This window comes from Hyalella azteca, unplaced genomic scaffold, assembly GCF_000764305.2.
Source record: "Hyalella azteca isolate HAZT.00-mixed unplaced genomic scaffold, Hazt_2.0.2 contig1557, whole genome shotgun sequence".
In the NCBI taxonomy this organism is placed as follows: Eukaryota; Metazoa; Arthropoda; class Malacostraca; order Amphipoda; family Hyalellidae; genus Hyalella; species Hyalella azteca.
The window spans coordinates 83,296-101,491 of NW_025931866.1; the positions used below are offsets into that span (position 1 = coordinate 83,296).

General features: G+C 39.3%; 1 protein-coding gene across 1 annotated transcript; it reads right to left on the reverse strand.

Annotated features, from left to right (window-relative positions):
• Window positions 1–3,697: 3,697 nt before the first annotated feature.
• LOC108683172 (tetraspanin-9) lies at window positions 3,698–8,090 on the reverse strand. Its single transcript, XM_018172462.2, has 6 exons — window positions 7,315–8,090; window positions 6,224–6,415; window positions 5,296–5,481; window positions 4,624–4,729; window positions 4,267–4,418; window positions 3,698–3,939 (listed from the first exon to the last, which is right to left on the reverse strand). The coding sequence occupies exons 1-6, from the start codon at window positions 7,381–7,383 to the stop codon at window positions 3,844–3,846; spliced, it is 801 nt and encodes a 266-aa protein (XP_018027951.1). The 5' UTR covers window positions 7,384–8,090; the 3' UTR covers window positions 3,698–3,843.
• Between the last annotated feature and the right edge of the window lie 10,106 nt (window positions 8,091–18,196).

Consider the following 18,196-nt stretch of genomic DNA (forward strand, 5'->3'; position numbering starts at 1 on the left):
AAGAATAGGGTTGAAAGTAAGAAGAATAGGGTCCAAAAAAGACAAGTATCACGATCAGGGCATCTAGTGAATTTGCACATATCAATCAAGAGAAGAAACAGGCGAAATCTGTCACAACGACACGGTATGTAAGTTGTTAGGAAGTTGGCACTGGGCTGTGCCGGTAGGTACATGAAAATGATGTAATTTTTAGAATCTTATCCTATATGCGCGTTTTTCATTGAAAAAGTTTAATATAGACATTTCACACTATCGTAATTCAACTTTACACAAGTTTGGTGACTTTAGTATGCCAGAATTAAAATGAATCATTGCCGATATCACTATGGGTAGTTCAGCACGAATAACGATAGTAGAGTGACTGACTACTTTGTTTTTGGCGCGTTTTTAAACTAGAGCAACGGGTAACACTTTCGCTCAGTTAGTGAATATCAAGGTAAATTTGTTTTAAAGGTTTCAAACTATAGGAGACTAAAAGTTTTTAATAAGCTCATATTGCATTAGAATAACGTGTTAGAAATTTTTTTTTTGTTTATTCAACTACAGATAGTGTGTATTCCTTCCAAATTTAATGCCAAATAAATAAAATATTTGGCACCACTGGTAAAAATATCATTTTGATTTACATAAATCTACAGAAACGGTTTTCAATTTTGAGATAAAAATAAGCAGGAATTGAAAGATAATAGGAAATTATTTAGAGATACTCTTCTAATTGCGTAATTAATTATAACTCTATTGGTGACTCGATTTGGACCCTAATATGTTAAGATGGAAAAATACAGAGAGCCGCTGGCATTAGGAAAATAAATCATGATGTCGGAGCTAAAATTTTTATTGAATTACCGATTTATGGAAGACCCTGTCTACATCAGACGCTTATACTCAGCCATACTCCATTATCCAAAAAATTCTATACAATTTTAATAAGTGGTTTGTTTGATACGTATGCACGAGTGAACTGTACAAACAGCTTAGGAAATAGTCAAATTCTAATATAAAACATTGAGTGATTCATACTAAGTAGAGGCAAAAAGCTTTCACCTCCCAGAAAACACAGAAAAAATCTAAAAACAAAGAAACATATTAGAAATATATTAGTTGAAACTCTCTTAAATTATATACATTAATATTTACAAATTAGTTTAGGCACACGTACTGAAGTTTATATGATCACGTAGTTCACATCAATGATATTCAATTGCACGCATATTTTTCAGATAATTTGCGAGACTTCATCATTAATACGAATAACTGTTAATATGCGAATTGCGTGAGCACCTGGACATGCTGATATCGTGAAACATCCCAAAATGTCGAGAAAAAAATGATCGATGTTACTGATCCTATCCCGAGGACGTACGTGTATTTGGCAGCATCATGTTCTTGATGCAATCATTCACTCTGCAAAATGAATGACTTAAAGTGTCCAAATATTAAAACACTTTCTTACACACACGAGGGTAAAAAGTGCATAGCTATTTGGTCAATTACCCTTTTATTTCTTTGAGCGTTTATGTAGTTCAAATTTGCTCAAAGTCTCCAAGCTAATGTCTGCACTCACAACGAACGACGATGGTCTGGAAAGTTCATAGTTCCAAAATTTAAAATAACAGGATTCATCAAGTCAGGTACAAATTCGCTACGGTAGCACCAATTCATGAATCAGTCAAACATTTCACGGATATTCTTGATCTGTTGTCTTGCGGAGGTTGCATTTTTCGACGTATTGTTTACTCAAAACAATTTTTTAGAGTGCAATATTTTAGAATCAAATTTTCAACTAAAATAACAAGTACCATAAACTTTCTTCAGTCAAAAAAAATAATAATAAAATTCCAATCTCTAAATCCATAAGTCCAATTAATCATAACTGTGAAGTTGATAACACACTGATAAACATGACATTTTATTAAAACCATTAGTATGTTTTAAGTTCATTTAAAAATGAAAATAGGACAGCACATTCACCCCTCAATGGAATAAGACAAACATCTTTGGTAAAAATACAAGCGCTGATATCATCGCTAGATTCAATCAATAATAAATTTAGAAGGCAATATAAAGATAAAGAAATAGTCAAGGGAAGCCAGCTATGCTTCATAAAATCGTTTAAACTAACACAAAGAATACGCTGATAATTTTAACGCAATTATTTAACACTTTTCATCAGTTCTAGTTCATAACAAATCTGAAGGGCCGTTATACGTCTGACAATTAAGGATAATATAATAACAAACCACGTTCCAAGTGATATCAGTGACCGAAAAAGTTCATGAAAACGCCAGAAACAACTGATACATACACAGAAAATGAATATTCTCAAGAAATAACGTTTACCAGCCAATAATTTCATAATAAAAAAAAGCTTCCCCGTCGTAAATTGAAAGGCAACATTTCAATTTAATTCACAAGCCATGCCCAACGTAAGCAATACGATTTCGAGGGTATAGCTCCTGGTAATCGAAGAGATTTTTATATCAATAAATGGTCAGAAGATGGTATATAAATTTTAAAACAATTGACTGCTTGGCTTTGTCGCCTCTGAAATTCTTCCGTGGTTTAGAAAGCGAGTGACCGACGTCTGGAACACAAGAGACTCCGGCGACCTCCAAGGCTGGACTGACGAGTGGTATTTCCATTGCCTTAGGTCCTGTGCTGATCTTTCATTATAAAAATGAGGTTAGAAAATGCAATGAGATTAGCAAAGTGACAGGAGATTACAGAATTGTTTCACTTAGATTCTTGCTAATTAATGGTCGGTGCGGCGAAGTAGATCGGAAGGAAGTACACGAAACTAGCAAAAAAGACATAGACATTGCGAAGACGAGTAATGATGGGCAGGGCAACATTATGAAACAACAATATTTACATAAAATCAAAATAATAAAAATGGATCTTTAGTGAAGCATTTACAATAGCATTTAGATTGGTCCCATTAACAATTGTTCGCTACGTCTAAAACAATTGCAAAAACCTGAGGACAAACCCGAAATATTTTCGGTGAGAAACCTGAGCCAAACTCGGGGGTGCACTACGACTCGCTAGTCGCTAATGGCAATATTATACATATTTTCCAACAATATACGCAATAATTCAATAGTTCTCTTCCCTAGAGTTGTTCACTATATTGACGCTTAGCACCAACATTATTTAGACTACTTTGGCATGCGAACTTTCCATAGTCTGCTACGACGGCCGTTTGCTTACAACAAACTACTGATTACTTTGGCACATGCACTTCCCGTAAACTGTTTGCTTTAACGGAAGCTGGGTTCCAACAATATACAGACTAATTTGGAATGTGCACTTTACTTGGTCGGTTTGCCTTTAACGGACACTGGGTTCCAACAATACAGAGCCCATTCTGGCGGAGATATTTTCTTTAATCAATACGTTTTAGGAGACCTTGGCGATAAGAGCGCAAGTAACAAAGGGCTTGGGCAACAGAACATCATAGGGAATACTACATATTCGAAATAACCGTAAAAAACGGGACCAGCGTTCCAGTAGCCAGCTTCACCGTGCAAATAAACAGTTTGCCGTTTTCACCTATTGTGCTACGGGTTCTTTGTGCTAAATTGAAAAAATATAACTCAGTACTCACTGCAGTGAGTGACAGAGAGCGCATTTTCTCGTCGACGAAAACGTGAAGTCACGGACGGACATATAGACAGACGGACGGACGGGCATGGCGAGCACAATAGGGCATTTTTTCCATGTATGAGAAAATGCACTAAAAAGAGCGAGACAGTGTTTTATTTCAAGGGCTAGCCGGCCACTGAACTGCAGTACTGCTGCGGTTTTTCCAACATGGATGATCATGCGAGAGGCCGGACGACATCACGTGGGGTCCGTGGCATAGGATTTGTAGGTGCGGGACTTGCGCTTCTCGCCCAGCGTGCACACCAGCAGCATCGATGCGATCAAGCCAAACAGCTGAAAAAATTACATCTATTTAATCAGTGGAACACTTTAGAATACGTGGAGGAGTTTTATGAATAATTATGAAAGTTCCATTGCATTATCGTTTTATTTAAATTGGAATCGTTTCAATAGACTTACTTTAAAATTCTTTTGTTGCGAAATGCAACTGAGAGCAATCACCTGAAACTGCCTGAGCTGTGCTTAAGGAATTTTTTTCCGCATCTTGCAAATAAATCAAAAAGGTTATTTTGTCATCGGATAACAAGCAGTATTTTACTCCGGCTAATTTATTGTAGGTTTTACCTCCCTCACTTCACATTGGATTCACGAGGCACAGACCTGCAAGAAGGCCACAATGAGAGCCACGAGGCCGAGAATGTGTAGGCGTTGGGCGAACCACAGCCTGACGGCGGCATAGCAGCCCGTCTGGTGCCACCGGCGCCCCACACGAGGGTTTACTTCATCACGCAGCCGCCCCTTGCGTCCGCAATCTGTACAACAAAACAAAGTTTTTAACCTTTTAGATAATAACAAATTCTGTTATTATACTCCTGCCAATACTTGCTCACTGAAACACCAAACACCTCACAAGAGTGCCACCTCACAAGAGTGCCACCTCACAAGAGTGTCACCTCACAAGAGTGCCACCTCACAAGAGTGTCACCTCACAAGAGTGCCACCTCACAAGACACTGACCAGGGTCGCTGTAGTAGGCGGTGGTGCAGCAGGACTGAGGTACCCAAGGCTTGCCGGGCCAGGCTTCGCTGTCGTGCCAGTCCGCAGGTCCGGAAACTCCGCAGCACTGAAAATATACGACACTTATTATTATCCTTCACATGAAAACTTCACATGAGAACATGAAAAATTTACACGTTCCTTGATCACTTTTTATTATCCTTCGTAAAATCTGAGAACATGAAAATTTTACACGTTATTTGAAATTATGACATTAAGCGTACCTATTCTTTTGATGATAATTTCAGTTGAATAAGTTCATTGGTAACCTTGTAGAGAGGTTTGTGTTTGCTAATACTATGCGATTTTCTACATGTACATCATAAACGTTTGACGCTACTTTGTATAATCTTCCTTGTATTGTAATACGAAAAAAGAATTGATTAAAATTGTGTTTACGCAATAAATACTACGTCGTATACAACCTATTCGGCACATGTGCCTATATAGTAAATTTTCAAGGCAAGTCTTGAGCACATAAAACGCGCTAAAATAAAAGATATATAACACGAGTTTGGTTCTATATCCCTGTCACATGTAAAAACGCCTCACCTGCATAAAACGCACGAAAACAAAAGACATACATAACACGAGTTTGGTTTTATATCCGTGCAGTCAGTAAACACGCCTCACCTGAAAGGTACGATGCAGACCATGCCAGGTGGTGGCCACGAGGTTATCATCACTCATGTTACCAGCTGCCCGTAAGCCCCCGCGCAGTTCCCCCTCGAGGGCGCTGCCCAGCTGTGCCCGGTGTGCGAACACCACAGCGCCCGCAGTCAGCTCCAGCGCCAGCACCGACACCAGCAGGCAGAAGTACTGCACAGGCCCATACTTTCAAAACTCGCTAAGTAAACGTAGGTACTTACGCTCTGTTTTCTTGTCTCTGATTGATAGGTGAAAAATTAGCACCCGACACTTTGTATTGGGAGTAATGATTAAATAGTCTATAAAATACTTATGCAGGCATACATATAACATGCATAAAATATCTATTACGAAGCTGGACTTTTCCAAACGGGTTTTCTATGGAGTTTGCGGTGCGATCGGCTGATCAAGCAACAAATAATATTACTTAAAATATTATTCCTCCGAAAAGCACTGTTAAGAAGTAAGTAAGCATGACGTTTATTATAGAAAAAAAGGGTGCGACCGGATTTACAATACATGCATGATAAATCCAACATGTTTTTGTGCAAAAAGCTAGCTACGGAGCCGCCAATATTCTACACCACATTCTACACATCGATCAATAATAAAGCATAAATGCATGACCATAAATAGTAAAAATCATCCACACTAATGAATAAAATAGACAGATCTAAATAGCTAAAAAAAACTCATGATGCTAATATGTTTACGGTATCACATAAATAGTAATAATCATCCACACCAATGAATAAAATAGACAGGTCTAAATAACTAAACAAAAAAAATTATGATGCTACTTTGTTTACGTTATCACATAAATAGTAAAAATCATCCACACTAATGAATAAAATAGACAAGTCTAAATAAAAAAACCTTACGACGCTACTATGTTTACGTGATGCCACCGCACCGAGATAAGCATGCAGCGGTTGTGGCACCAGGACCCGCAGCAGCCGCAGAAGGAGAGCACGAAGGTGATGACCCCAGCGGCGATGCACAGAGAGTCTGCCGAGATGACGACGTAGTGACGAAGGAGAGAAGCGTATCCTTCATACGCCAACCTCAGCCAAATGCCGGTAGCGAGCACAGCGCAACCAAGCAACTGGGGAAGAACGAGGGATTTATATCCCAGTGAAAATTTACAGTCGCGGCAGCTTTTGATTTGGATTACCAGACGCCGGGGCGACTCTAAATTTTTTAGGAACTAGGAAGTTTTAGGAACTTATAACCGATTAGTTATAATCACCTTACCAATAAGTCACTAGCACGTTACATCCTAACTCAAGCATGACAAACTCCAGAAAGTGTTTACCCTAACAGCAACCCTAAGTAGAGTTCTCCCCAAGCACGGAGTGAATTCCCCCCAAGCAACTACCCATTCCCCCTAAGCTAGGGTAGCATCCCCACCCGACACCTCCTGCCGACAAGCCTCATCAATATCCGAGGGGCACTTCACGCACCCTCACACGAGGGCACTCGAGCGCCCTCTCTCAATCACTCGACGCTTGAGAACCTGTGAGGGTCTACGGGGTAGAAGGAAAACCTTGCAAAGCCTGCTTACATGTGAGGCTTACACGTGAGGCATACATGTGAGGCTTACATGTGAGGCTTACACGTGAGGCTTACATGTGAGGCTTACAAGTGAGGCTTACACGTGAGGCATACATGTGAGGCTTACACGTGAGGCATACATATGAGGGAGCAAAAGCGCTGGCAAATGTGATGGAGGATAGGTATTACTGAATGTGAGACGGTTGAGAATGGCGAACGTGAGTTTGTTAGAGCGCTAAATAATCTGAGGGCGCAAAGGTGATAGTGAATGTGTTAGGAAATTTCAATTGGTCGAGGAAAAATATCCAGCTTTCAAAAAGAATACAAACTAATTTTGCAAGTATTTAATTCAGACATTTAATGTAAACAAAATAAACTGCTCAATATTGTACGATATAAACTGTAATCGTGGTGCACATTAGAAAAGTGAGTGCACATGCAATGACTGACCCACGTTACAGCGTTGAGCACACACAAGGTGTTCCTGATACACGTTACGCCTGTACGTTGTCCCAGCATCGTGTGTCCTGTCACTCCTGAGTGATACACTAGAGCAACTGAGACACTTCAGTGTCCTGATATGAGTGCTACTGAGACACTTCAGTGTCTTGATCTCGTGACGCGGCACTTCAATAGTTCGTAGTCCAACTAGTGCACAATAATGTGTCACACCACTGCTGTTGCACTACACTGTGTCGCAGTCCAGCTGGTACATTTCAATGGGTTAAGAACCAACTGGTGAATTATAATGGTTCACTGTTTATGTGGTTCATAAGCTTCTACACAATAATGGGCTATACGGTCCAGCTGGTGCGCTACAATGGTTCACTGCCCAGCTGGTGCACTACAATGGTTCACTGCCCAGCTGGTGCACTACAATGGTTCACTGCCCAGCTGGTGCACTACAATGGTTCACTGTCCAGCTGCTGCACTATCCAGCTGGTTCAGTCCAGCCATTTGAAGTCCGCCAGTCTTCGACGAATAAGTACATTTTTACACGGTGTCATCTTCATCAACCAGTAAAAACATTTCTAACACTTATACATTAATTCACTACACAAATACTGAATTAAACATATGAAAATTATATTCGTAATCTATAAGAGCCTCACTGAGAACATCAGAATAGATTTTATCGAAATGAGATTTTAATTCGCTCAAGAACTGAGCAGAAATCTAAAGTGCTTTTGATTATATTTACAGTAAAAAAGTGAGCGGTAAAACCTGCAAAAGACAATAAGTGTTCGTTAGTATCATAGAAGGTAGTTCGGGTTGAATTATAGTTTAAATTTTGACAGCTCAAAGCCATTACTTTAGCAACAATGATGACATATCCACATGCTAACAATTTACGAAGGCTTTCCTAAAATTATCGACATATTCGCACAATGGGCGGCCAGTCGTTAAATTGCTAAAATTTCAAAAATCACCTACGAAATTCCATCCAATAAACCAGTGATAATTAAATTCAAGATTTAATTGAGGTACAATTAAGACAAACTTCACAGAAGATTAAAATTTGATTTACACACACAAAGTGTAAATCTGCTCTGCACAACTATAAAATATTTGAATCAGCAGCACATCAACGAGCTATAGAAATTCTGCAGTTCAATTAAAACGTCACACATAAACTTTATATTAGTTAAGAAATATTTCGCGGCAATTCTCAAGCGAGCGTTAAATAATAACAAGACTGAGGCAGTGCTGTACTATAGGCAAGAGGGGCTCCAGCGCGCAGCTTCCTCAGCAGCTGCGACAAAGAAGCCTTTCAGCAGCGCGACCTGATCAGTGAGATCAGCTAGAGGTTCAGTGTAGTCGCCTGCTGATATCAGCAAGTGATGCGACATGATCAGTGAGATCAGCTAGTGGTTCAGTGTAGTCGCCTGCTGATATCAGCAAGTGATGCGACATGATCAGAGAGATCAGCTAGTGGTTCAGTGTAGTCGTCGGTAGAAATCAACATGTAAGCAGATGAAAATGTCGGCATAGTTATAAAATAGCACCAAATGAAGATCAGGAGCATTATTTTCTTCCATTCATTTCTATTAATTTGTTGGTTGGAGGCCGTTGAACACATCAATTAATTAATTTAATGCTATCTAACATAGCGCGGTTAGCCAGCATCGTTGTCTCACTCCCTTCCTGTCGTGTCATGGAGAGCTGTGAAGGGGTCATGCGCAACGAAGGTTAGAGCGCGTGAAAGTGGCGTGACGTAACACGCGTTATGTCATGCGTGGTGCACTCTATAACCTTCCTCCATACCCACAACCCGATCAAATGTACACGAAAACCTCCAACGGGATTCTTGAGTTTCAAATACAGCGATCAGAATTTGAGTTGACGTCTGTCTTTGTTTGGTTGGTGATTTTTTTTTCTCTCTATAGGTCCAATTCGTCAAGTGCGGCCTTCCCTCAATTATGAGAGAACGGAATCAGGCTTGTGAATAGGAACAAATTTTTGGCAAATAACTTTCCCCCATGATGAAAATGAAAACCGACCGCGAGGAAATATAATTTTTCAGCAGAACTTTCTGTAAAAATTTCTTTTTGATTCGCATAAATCATTGAATTTGGCATAATGATAAAGATATTCAAGAAATGCCCGCAAGCTCGTTTTGCGGCGCTTCATAAGTTATGATCATATTGACAAACTGCCCACGAAGAATGAGACATCAAATATTTCATCCTTGACTCATACGTAGCCCTTACACCTGCATAATTTTTACATACAAACTTCTAATTGCGTGTAGCGTTACCCTCATGCATAGTCAATGAGACGAGTGTATTACTCATTCTTGTTAGACTGGAAGAAATTTACGCAATTCGTTTGCTTAAAATAATGCATTTATAATAAAACAACATTGACCAACACAGAACGTGATCAGCTTCTCCTGTATTTCATGATATTTCTGGTGGAATGTAGACATATTTAAGGGAAGAGATTAATAGGATTACCGATAGTGGCACAACACAAAGGGCCGTAACTTCTTCGTTTCTTCGACAGTGCAGCGCTCGGTTGAGTGAAGCAATTAAAGGAAGGGAGATACGTCGTATAGCCTTGCAGCCTTGGACCCTGGCGATGTTATCAAGGCCGTGCTGGGCTGCAGTGCCTCACCTCTGTACGCTCCAGGTGGCGTCTCTTCCAGCACGCTGGACTGCACCTGACAACTTCATAAACTTGTGTTTAAATACCACAGTAGATAAAAACAATCCAATTACAAATCAATACAAGTATGTTACAGCAGATGGCAATCTAACGATCTCGACGCTCCAGGTGGCGTCTCTTCCAGCACACTGGACTGCACCTGACAACTATATAAACTTATGTTTAAATATCATAGCAGATAAAAACAATTCAATTACAAATCAATACAAGTATGTTACAGCAGATGGCAATCCCAACCGGTTTGCTTATAAGCAAGTCGTATTCAAATATCAAAAGAACAATTCAGCTGACTCTTAATTCAGTTCCTCTGTATCTTTGAATATTAAATTTTTCTACATTTCACAGTCATGTTGGATGATAATTTATGAACAGGTATCAGCACAACAAGCCGACATAACAGTTTGTATTGGTGAGCAGTGATAGGCTGGATGCCTTTGTGTTCGTCACGTACAAGGACATCGGTAAGACGTGCGTCACGCAAGCCTATATATAGAACGTATGTACGCAGCAGCGCTTGCAAAGAATCATCAAGAAAAGCACTATAGCATATAAAAAATAAAACTAATGATTAAAAAATTTGTTATGAAAGGAAATTATTCCTTTTCCGTGTGTGTCGTTATCTGAAAGTGACTATTAGAAGAGCACGACCAGTGGGCAGTGCATGTCTACTTATCGTATCGAGTTAAACCAAAGTTCTAAGCTGCGTCAGGGAACTGCACAACTGTTGCATCCTAATCTATATAAAAGTGCACATTTATGTTTATATCGGATGCAAGTTTACTTTTTATGCAAAAGCCACTCTGTAATCATACGTGACCATTCTCGATTAATTTATTTGGAAACGACATCAAAATTCAATGCGTGAACTTCACGGTGGAAATTTAGCAATCAAGAATCGTATCATGAATACCAACCTAGCTTCACTTGTGATACGATGAATGCTAACATAGCTATGGTCACTATGGTTGGCCGCTTAAATGGCCGATGATATGCCGCCGCTGGTACGGATATAAGTTTAATTCGGAAGGTTGTAGCGGCGGCCGTGATAGGACCAAAATGGGCCATATGGGTGGTCTTCGTAGCGCGAGACTAAACAGCGGTATGCGCTAACTGACCATGCTAGGCAGGGCATGCTGGCCAAATATAGCGATACTGTTGTGATATTATTTATAAGGAATACTTTCATGATAGTGCGGCGAATTCCTGGCTTCTATACCCGTTTAATCGTTCCTTTGAACTTCAAATAAACTGAAACACCATTCTAGGGAAAATATTTCTATTTAATTAACAACCTCTTTCCCACGACAAGTAAACTGGAAGACCTTCACGCGCAATCCAGTGCAACGATTGAGCATTATTTTGTTTTGTGACGTCAAATAGTTTTCATTGTATTCTCAACAAAATAAATAGCTGCCACAAATGAATTAGACGCAACACACCTGACAGTTTATTGTATACCTTATAACATATTGTATACTTTGGAATATATTCTACACCCAAAAATTTAGTGTACATTTTGTATTATAATGCACTCAACAAGGGTCGAAAAAAAACGCAGTCCAGCCGGCACGAATGGCACCCGCGAGTTGATTGGCAAAAAGCCCCTCTCATTACGCGCCGTGTGTAATTTCCAATTACAGTTGTGAAACACAACCTCGGAACGTGACCACAACGCAATTAAAATCGACGCTCGACGTAGACGCAGTTAATAAAGGCACGTTGTAATGCAGTATGTCACGCTGAGGGCGTTGAGGTATACTGAATTGTGGTTGCTGATATACTATACAGAGTAATGTGCGTCAGTATTACTTTCAGACACAGTTTCGGTTATGAGTTCAGTGAGAATTTACTTTGTTAAAAAAGCTTCCCCAATTACGGAACAGTATTTTTTGGTAAGCAACATAACGTGATTTGCCAGTCATAATAATTTCTCGGAACGCCTATATTTTTCACGAGGCTGACTGTGTCGTTGAAATTAGAATAGTTCAGACTGCGATGCTGTCCACATTGAGCATTAGAGACGCACGTACTCACAGCTAAACAAACAAAAAACATATAATCCAATTCAATTATCACTTTCAGTTATGAATGAGCTTAAACAGAAATTCACTTAATTCTTGTGTACGTAGAGAAAACATCATGTGATACAATTTTTTTAGGTTTGTTGAATGGCAGTTTCTATAACGATTGATGCATGTCTATCAGAGATGAAATATCTTATAAATATTTTTTAAAAGTTTACAGGTGTTAGAAGACTGGCGCCATAAATATATAAGGGCTGCTGAGGCGCACATTCATGATATACTTAACGTGTAAGGATATTCCCTATAGACCTGCAAATTTAATCCTAGTAAGAGACTAGCATGGCATTGCGAAACAAGAAGGAAAAGATGGGAGCAAAAATCGATGTTTAGTGCTTAAATCGGAAGGTATATAATAAATTAAAAGATGCAAATTAATTTTTCATGCTTTTACACGAGAGACAAACGGGTGTTCTGTGTAAAATTTTAGTTTGAAAGGATCTACCTTAACAAATTAAAGCACCTCGGAAAAATGGTTGTGTAATTCATAATATAAGTTGGATTACAGTTTCGTTGTACTTCACCACATTATGCACGTTTCATTCGCGTACTCAACAAGAAAACGGTATATTACCATTGTTTTTTCAGTGTATTTTTTATTATGTAACGTGTTGAAATGATGGATTAGGAGTCTAGTAATCAGACAATACTCATAAATGGCATTAAAAATGACATTGGAGAGAATATTATCTAAATTTTCCAGATCGAAAAGTCTGAGGTGTAGGAGCTGTTGCTCATGCATGTTCCTTGCAGAACATGCATGAAGATTACCGTGGCATTCGTGACATGAAAATTGTATTTATTGCATGAATGTTGGCTGCCTCATGTTTTGCAAGTCCTGTACTATAACAAATAGTTAACGTGCAGTTGCTAGCAAGGTGTTTTAATTAGGTTAGATAATGAAATATGTAACATTTTTACATATATTTCATGCCAGCTGACTTTGGTAGAGTGGGACGAAAGTGACAATAAAGCTGTGTTTGAACCTCCAATTTAAGATATTCAGGCATAATCAGACATGGATTCAAATGGTTCTGCTGATGAGGTTGCTTGCAAACCTAATCGTTTGCACAGATGTATATTGATCAGTCGTGTTGTAGATGATAATGAATAAGAGGAAATATCCACTCCGTCTGAAGCATCCACGAGCACCAAAGTAACAAAACCGCCAACAAAGAAGAGAAAGAAATTCGTTTACAAATGGAGCATAAATGCAGTGACAATACCGGACTTAGAGAAGATTGACACACCGTCCAAGAATTCTCTGACTGAGAGGAGTATCGTACCTCATTAGATGCTAACAATTACACCTGGTTGTGGACGCAGACGAATGGGTCATTTGTGTGAACAGAGCAAATTATACGTTCAACAATAAAATCTGACGTGTAATGAGATCAATTCAATTGCAAGATGTCAAAGCTGCAAACAGAGGACTGCATGCAAATGTGAATTATGCAATAATGCTCTTCAACCAGTATGCATGAAAGAACACCACGCAACAGACTGATCGAGATGCTTATTCTTCTCTGCTGCAAATGGGATCGATTATGCTCACAATCATAATTGTTATTGGTACATTTTTTCATGACTTTATCTTTGATTTGTATACAGAATGAAGAAATTATTTTTAAATATTCATTTTATTTTTCCAATTTTCCCATAGATAATTTAGTTTTATTGGTTCTGGTCGTTGTACTAACCAAATAGCCCATGAAGTTTCAAATTTGTTAGCTTACTGACAAGTGGAAATTTTAGTTGTCAGGCAATAATTTAGCGTTCATATATTATTTTCGAAAAATAAAGTTTTCACTAGATGTATAGTGACCAAATAAAGTATTTGAAATCAACAAATTATTTTAATTTGTCCCAAAATAATTCTGGGCTTTAATGGGTTAGAAGACGTAATTATCAAGCAACAGCATTATTATTATGAACGGGGTTAGGACGAACGGGATTTTACAAGCGCACGGATTGTTGATCGCGAGCAACGCCGGGCTAACCTGCTAGTTATAAATAAAAAAAATATAACTCAGTACTCACTGCAGTGAGTGATAGAGAGCGCATTTTCTCGTCGACGAAAACTTGAGGTCACGGACGGACAGACAGACGGACATGGCGAGCACAATTGTGCAATAGTGCATTTTTTCCATAAATGAGAAAATGCGCTAATAACTCAGTACTCACTGCAGTGAGTGACAGAGAGCGCATTTTCTCGTCGACGAAAACTTGAGGTCACGGACGGACGGACAGACAGACGGACATGGCGAGCACAATAGTGCACTTTTTCCATAAATGAGAAAATGCGCTAAAAAAGCAAACGAATTACAATCAAGCCAGATGAAAGCAAATGATAAGCTTGCAACAGAACGAGTTGTTGCGTGCGCATAACGACATCACACAAAACAAGGAGGCGACTAAATAGAGGGCAACACACAGTGCCTTTCAGCACGAGAAAACATCAACCATCAGAAGCACGACGTCGGCACAAAGGAAGCTAAAAAGGACCCTTGTACGCGCAAAAATGTTCGAAGACTTGATAGGTGCTGGTTAAAAAACACAAGCGCTATTGACGCAAGATTCTGTTGAAGCCGGTTGGCTGTAGCGCGAAGTTGGGTTCAAACCTGACGCATACAACACGCTTTCTCGCAAAATTTACCAATAAATGAAATGAAAATATGACGATCACCAAAAACATTCTGCCACATTTTGTTTTTAAAACTCTAAATGCCTATCACATTTTGAGTGCATCGAGCCCATTAAAATTTACGATTAATAACCGGCAAACTTGCACCTGAAACAGCCTACTTACGGAACCAAAGTAAACACGCAACGCATAATTTTTCCTCTGCCATAGTAAACTAAGCACCCTTGCTTGAATACTCTAACTCACGACTTTTTTTCCTAGCACTCAGAATAGCTCCGCGCTCTAAGTCAACAAATAACACAGCAATAAGCTAGCACCCTGGTCGCATACATGATGGCGGTCACAAATTAGAGAGCTACGAAGCCATGCACAACAAACGTGGTTCACCAAAATAGATCTTGCATCGGAAGCGCCCCAGTGGGGTGATCGAGCTCGCTACGCGCCCAAGCTATGTGATCACTTCCTATGGTGCGCGTGACAGATTGGTAAATAAAGCAACTTGTAGTGGTGGTTGTGCACAAAGATTGGCACGATTCACTCACGTAAAAATCACAGAACTTACAAATAAAACTTCAATTTCGACCGCGCATCAAAGCTCGAATGTTTTGCATGGTACAAAGATAATAACGGCGGTATGGGGTAGCAATGTTGCAGTGGTCTGTCGTAAACTACAAAATACTTCAAATGAAGAGACTGGCAAAGAGGTCAGTTATGCCGTTATTTTGAAAGCGTACACATTTTTTCCAGGATCATAAGTTTTAATAATTCTACTACTGGATAACATCAAGATATGACTTATGTAATGTAATAATTATTTAACAGTAGTTAGGCCGTGTTAAAAGTCTTCTAATATTCCAGTAGCAAGCCTCAGCGCCTAACCGATCATTAAATAAAATTATGAACTATATGCCAACACAACTTGTCTCCCTCCTGCACCAAAAATTGCAAATAATTTTGTATTTCAAACGAATGCAACAAAATTGTAAAAGATCATCAAGTGCATGAAATAATTTGCTCAAATCTCATGTTTACCTCATTAACATCTGTTAATCAAAGCATTTACATGGGCGTCTCATTAGACTAATTGCGGTAACGCACGTATTTCAATACACCTAGGGTTGCTCAGATTCTTCATTGATCGATATATATAATTCTCGAGTATAGTATGAAACCTTGGAGTTCCTCTAAAATAATTTTTGCTACCGACACGATAAAGAAACTTGAAGTAAACCTTATGGAGTACACGAATTCGTCACGTTCTTCAGGAAGCAAGGAGCGTATATGCGCAATACACCTCACTTCCCGATGGCTGTTGGCCAACTGATTCTTATGACCGAAAAAGGGAGAGAACGTGTGCACAAGCGAGCTCTCCGATTGGGATAGGCTCCAGTATTCCCGTTACTCTGGAACCGGCATAAGGTAATGAAAACAGGCGACGACACGGCTGACTATAAAGATTCTACCGTGGGCCGAATGTTTTGAGCTCTTTTCTATACACTGGGATAAAAATGAATGAATAATTTTTATAGATTATGATAATTGGGTGTGGAAATTGAAGCTTGACGAATAATTGAGAGTATGACTCTGAATTTTGTTGTCATATATTAAAGTTAGACATTGCTTGAAATCTCTACTGCTCCTTAGTTATTAAAAATTCAAACATGATTTTTGGATTCAAATTTAGCACTAGCACATCACAATATCCCAACCTATGTAACAAAACCAAAGCTACTCGGAAAACGCATAAATGTATAACAGTTTTGCCAATTTCAACAGTCCACCCGGCTCTCCAATGCTTAAGACGGGATAATTTATGACATCGAATGCGCAATTTTTTTACACGTGGAAGTTAGTCATGGTTGAACTAATATTGTATTGATTCAACCCTCTCCATGCGAGTTAGTGTTAATGGTCTGATTCTACTATTTTCAGTTCTTTATTGTAAACTGGAACAGGCTAAATTTCAAACAACCCAAATTTTAGACCGGCCCTGAAATTAGAGTTTTTGATTAAATACTTCTTTCTTCCATTTAATAAATATCCACCAATAAATATGCTCGGTCAGCTCAAACGGTACTGAATTTAATGAATAAAATTTGTGCTAATCTTAGATTTAGTGACTATACTTTTAATTTTTCTTGATCTGAAATGGCTGGACAGAATTTTTTTTATCTCTCTCGACCCCGTGTTCACAAGGGTGTCGTACGCTCTAGCATGTCGCATGTAGGTGTCGCAGGCTCGCGTATAGCTGGAACCGCCCTAGCTGATCCTAGAAACTATCGTGCTCGGCATGCAGGCTGGTCACTGCACAGTGCACACCTACTCTTGCGCACATTATTTGTAGACCGACGACGATAACTAATACGAAGGCAGCGGTTGAAAGAGAGTTTACAGATAATTGCGGGCGATTCATATTCAATACACGATTCTCAACATCAGGAACACTAAATGCTTGTTAAATAGGAGAGAAAGATCCAAACTGAGATTTATCATTTAGGCCGAATATTAAAATTCGGGCTAACTGTCATCAGAGCTGGGCAGCGCTACTTCGAAATGTAGCGGCCGCTACCGCTACCGCTACCGCTACATGCTCTAAATGTAGCGGGCGCTACCGACGTACGCTCTAGCATGTCGCATGTAGGTGTCGCAGGTTCGCGTATAGCTGGAACCGCCCTAGCTGATCCTAGACACTATCGTGCTCGGCATGCAGGCTGGTCACTGCACACCTACTCTTGCGCATATTATTTGTAGCCCGACGACAATAACTTAGACGAAGGCAGCAGTTGAAAGAGAGTTTGCAGATAATTGCGGGCGATTCGTATTCAATACACGATTCTCAACACTAAGAACACTAAATGCTTGTTAAATAGGAGAGAAAGATCCAAAGTGAGATTTATCATTTAGGCCGAACGTTAACATTCGGGCTAACTGTAATACTAATTTTTTCCCATAAAATAGCGACTTCTGTCATTCTGACAGCATTTTAAATTATGAGCTTCCGTGTTATGCGGTGAAAACGTAGATAACAACTCCTAACCTCGGCTGCAGGCATGGTTCCATAGTTCAAACATGGCTGCAGGTGCGAGTCGTCAACGTAACCACACACCGAGCTAAGGGGCCGCGCAGACGTATCCATGGCACTGCACACTGGCGTCACCGAAGTTTCATAGGATCAAATGTTAGCAATTGTCAACTTATCAGTTTCAATTTCTTCGTGAATTAAACGAGTGAAATTCAATATATTATTTTAGCTCAGCATCAAATAATGTTACGAAACCCATAGAGAACGTATCGCTTTTCTGTAAAACTGAAATTATTGAGGGTGAGGTGAGTAAAGGATCATATAAATGAGAGGTCAATATGTGCGAAATTTATTTATATATAGGCAAGACTTAGGATTATTAATAACTCACACAAATAATATTTTTTTACAAGCAGA